Here is a 3,383-nt window from a genome sequence, read left to right on the forward strand (position 1 = left end):
AGCCGCAGCCATGAAGTGCCTCCCGCTCGCCCTGGGCCTGGCCCTCGTGTGTGGCCTCCAGGCCGCCACCGTCCTCCCGACCATGGACGGCCTAGACCTGCAGAAGGTCCGAGGACGGCTGGGGGAGGGGGCGGTGAGCTGCAGGGTGGGCGGGGGGCGGGGCCTCGGCCCTCTGAAGAGTGTGGGTGGAAGCCAGGACGCTGGGAGCCCCCCCCCCCCACACCCTGTCCTCAGGGCGGCTTTCCCTCGCTTGCCCAAGGTCCAGATGGTTCCACGGAACTCGCACAACCTGTCCTTTAAGGCCACCTGGGAACCTAAGATGTCATTTCAAGTGTGGGGGCTCCCAGAGGGGCGTCTGGTCGGTGGCGGGGGGTCGCCCAGAGCTCACTGGCTGCCACCACACTTAGACAGGGCCCCCGGCCGGGGTGGGAGGGAGAGGCGCGCTGTGGCGCCGGGGCCGGCTCCCCACCCCCGATGGCAGCTCAGGCCCCCTCCCCAGGTGGCTGGGACATGGCACTCCATGGCCATGGCGGCCAGCGACATCTCCCTCCTGGACTCGGAGACCGCCCCTCTGAGAGTGTACGTCCAGGAGCTGAGACCCACGCCCCGGGACAACCTGGAGATCATTCTGCGCAAGTGGTGGGTGACCGAGGCCCCCGGGCTGGGGGCCGGCGAGGGCCTGGGCCCAGGGCGGGCGGGCGGGCGGGCAGGGTCCTGACGGGAGCTGGCTCCGTGGGGGTGGTCCCCGGTGGCCTCGGAGCCCCCACCCAGGGCTCTGGGCCGACGGGCCGATCACACAAGGCGGCCGCAGGGCAGTGCGCAGAGAGGCCCGCGTGGAGGCCGGCCGGTCAGCTGGGGGCTGGGGCCCTGGGGGCCTGGGCAGTTCCTCCCATGAGGGATCACAGAGAGGACAACTCAAGTTCAGTGTTACCACCTCTTAGGGAGGACAACAGGTGTGTTGAGAAGAAGGTCTTAGCAGAGAAAACGGAGTGTGCGGCCAAGTTCAACATCAACTGTAAGTGTCCCCAAGGGCCGAGTGGGAGTTCCCCGAGGGCCAGGTGCAAATTCCAAGGCTGGTCACAACTGTCCCTGGGTGGTGGCTGTCCTTGCAGGCGGGGACGAGGTGGGAGAGTGCCGGTCCGGTCCCACTCTCGGGGCTGCCTGGAGTGGCCGGTGGGGTGCTGACCCGTGGGTCTGTCCACGCCCCGAGCCATGAGCCTTTCAGGCCTGGTTACCCAGCCCGACCACAGAACCCGGGGCAGGGAGAGTTTCCGGCCCCACGACTGTGGTCAGTGCGCAGCTGAGCTCCTGGACTCTGCTGGAGTGGGGGCGGGGGGGGGGGTGGTTTAAAGATCTTCTACCGAATTCTCTATCACTAACTGCAACATTTAGAGGCTTTCGTGAATTATAAAAAACCACAAATGGAGAGCTAAGTGCTAAAATTTAAACAAAGGAGGCACAGACACTTCTTGTGGGTTTTCGGTCGGCAAATTCTATTTTTCTCACGCTGAAGATTTGCTCTGGGCCACCCTGACCCTCCTCCTCTCTCTCCTTCCTTCGTGCCTCACCCCCACCTCACCCCTACCTCCGGCCCCTCCCTGCCAAGCCTGAGTGCTTGGTCAGCAGCTCTCCTGCTCACAGCCCCGGGCACAGCTCCGACCGCCGTGTGCGCGTCTGACTGTTCTGTCCCCGCCACCTGACCCATGACACGCCTGGCCTAGGGGACACACCCGGCTCTGTGCTCCCCACTTTCCACTTCCTGCTGCCGATGGCCACGCTTGCACGTGGGCAGCACCCTGGGGGATGCAGGACAAGGAACCACACCCGTAGGGGGCTCCTGCTGGACAGGACTTCGTCTCCCCTTTGGCTCCTCTCCCCAGATCTGGATGAGAACGAGCTCATCGTGCTGGACACCGACTACGAGAACTACCTGTTCTTCTGCCTGGAGAACACCGACGCCCCCGGGCAGAACCTCGTGTGCCAGTGCCTGAGTACGTCACTGAGCAGGCCCGGGGTCGCCCTGCATGGGGGGGTGGGGGGGATGAGGACCCCCGGTGGGGGCCAAGTCCCCTGACATTGCCTCGGGAATCGGGGATCCAGGATCCAGGCCGCGGGGCTGGGCTTAGTGCTCCTGCCTCGGCCAGAGGATGACTGCTAAGTAGAAGCTTTGCTTGGGGGTGATGTTCCACAAAAGTACCATTAAACCTGTCACGTTCTGAACGGAACGCAAGCTGGTAGAGATCTGGTAGCAGGGGGCTGAGACGCGGCCGCTTTGCCTGAATGAAGCGCTTTGTGTGCGGTTAGAGACGCGTTCTTGGCCAGCACATCAGCCCTGCGGGCGAGCCCCAGCGGCCCGGGGACGTGGGTCCTGGCCTCGTGTCCCTGCAGGGCCCCCGGCGCCGTCCTGGGAGGGCGGGGCGGGGACCCTGGAGGACAGGGGGGCTGAGCCCCGGAGGCCACCCCGGGGGCTGACCTCAGGACGCCAGTGTGTGCTTTCTGCTCTGGCTCCCTGGCCGGGGCTCCCCGAGGCCGTCAAAGCCCCGCGGCCCAGGGACTGACCCACCGCCCCCCACAGCCAGGACCCTGAAGGCCGACAGCGAGGTCATGGAGAAATTCGACAGAGCCCTCCAGACTCTGCCCGTGCACGTCCGGATCATCCTGGACCTGACCCAGGTGGCAGGTGACCGCCTCCACACCCCGCGTCCCTGCTCTCACCCTGCGTGCGGCTCACCCGTCGGACAGCCATGAGCCCGGGGCGCGTCCGTCTCCCACGGTGGCCCCCATTCCCCGGGCCCCCGGGGGAGGGGGTGCAGAGCCCCTGGGGCGGGGTCCCCCTCCCACCCCTCTGGGCCCAGGGCTGCCCCGGCGACCTGTGACCTCTCCCCCGGCTCTCTCTCCTCCCGCAGAGCAGTGCCGCGTCTAGGTAGGTGAGCTCCTGCCCGACCCGCCTCCTGGGGTAACGTAGCAGCCCTGCCCCCACGTCCTGGGCACGTGCACGGGTGGGGGGGCGTCCCGGGGGACCCCCAGCTCCCCTCCGTCGGGCCCTGGCCCCTCTGCGGGAATGGCTGGAACCCGGCGTCTCTCCTGCTGACCGCGGGGGCCGGGCTGGCTGTGTGTCCACTCTCTCGAATGGCCTTTGTGGGATGTCGTTCCTGTGTCCCGGTCGAGCCCCCACGCGGACGTCCCCATGGGCTCTTCTGGGCAAGGGCGTGGGGTGGCCAGCACTCAGCCTGAGGTGGAGAGGCCGTCCCTCACCCCCAGGCTGGGAGGGGCCGGCGAGGGTCCGACAGGCTCCCCAGGAATCACAGGGGTGCCCTGGTCCGTTTCAGGGCCCAGAGAGGATGACACCCCTTCCAGCCCCGTCGGGGGGACTCAGGAGAGAC

The 3,383-nt window shown here is 67.3% G+C and overlaps 1 protein-coding gene across 1 annotated transcript; it reads left to right on the forward strand.

The window, feature by feature from the left end:
• Nucleotides 1-10: 10 nt before the first annotated feature.
• Nucleotides 11-3,083, forward strand: LOC121026306 (beta-lactoglobulin-1). The gene is made up of 6 exons (XM_040469167.1): nucleotides 11-106; nucleotides 500-639; nucleotides 942-1,015; nucleotides 1,881-1,991; nucleotides 2,576-2,680; nucleotides 2,907-3,083. Exons 1-6 carry the CDS (start codon nucleotides 11-13, stop codon nucleotides 2,921-2,923), a joined length of 543 nt encoding a protein of 180 aa, XP_040325101.1. The 3' UTR covers nucleotides 2,924-3,083.
• Nucleotides 3,084-3,383: the final 300 nt, after the last annotated feature.

The sequence above is a fragment of the Herpailurus yagouaroundi genome, unplaced genomic scaffold, assembly GCF_014898765.1.
Source record: "Herpailurus yagouaroundi ecotype Mexico unplaced genomic scaffold, PumYag 72067, whole genome shotgun sequence".
NCBI classification, from domain to species: Eukaryota; Metazoa; Chordata; class Mammalia; order Carnivora; family Felidae; genus Herpailurus; species Herpailurus yagouaroundi.

Excerpts from the sequence above, each read along its gene's own strand:
- LOC121026306 (XM_040469167.1), top strand. The coding sequence starts at position 11 with ATGAAGTGCCTCCCGCTCGCCCTGGGCCTGGCCCTCGTGTGTGGCCTC. Across the intron at positions 107-499 it reads ACGGCCTAGACCTGCAGAAG|GTGGCTGGGACATGGCACTC; the intron begins GTCCGAGGACGG and ends CCCCCTCCCCAG. Across the intron at positions 1,016-1,880 it reads GGCCAAGTTCAACATCAACT|ATCTGGATGAGAACGAGCTC; the intron begins GTAAGTGTCCCC and ends TCCTCTCCCCAG.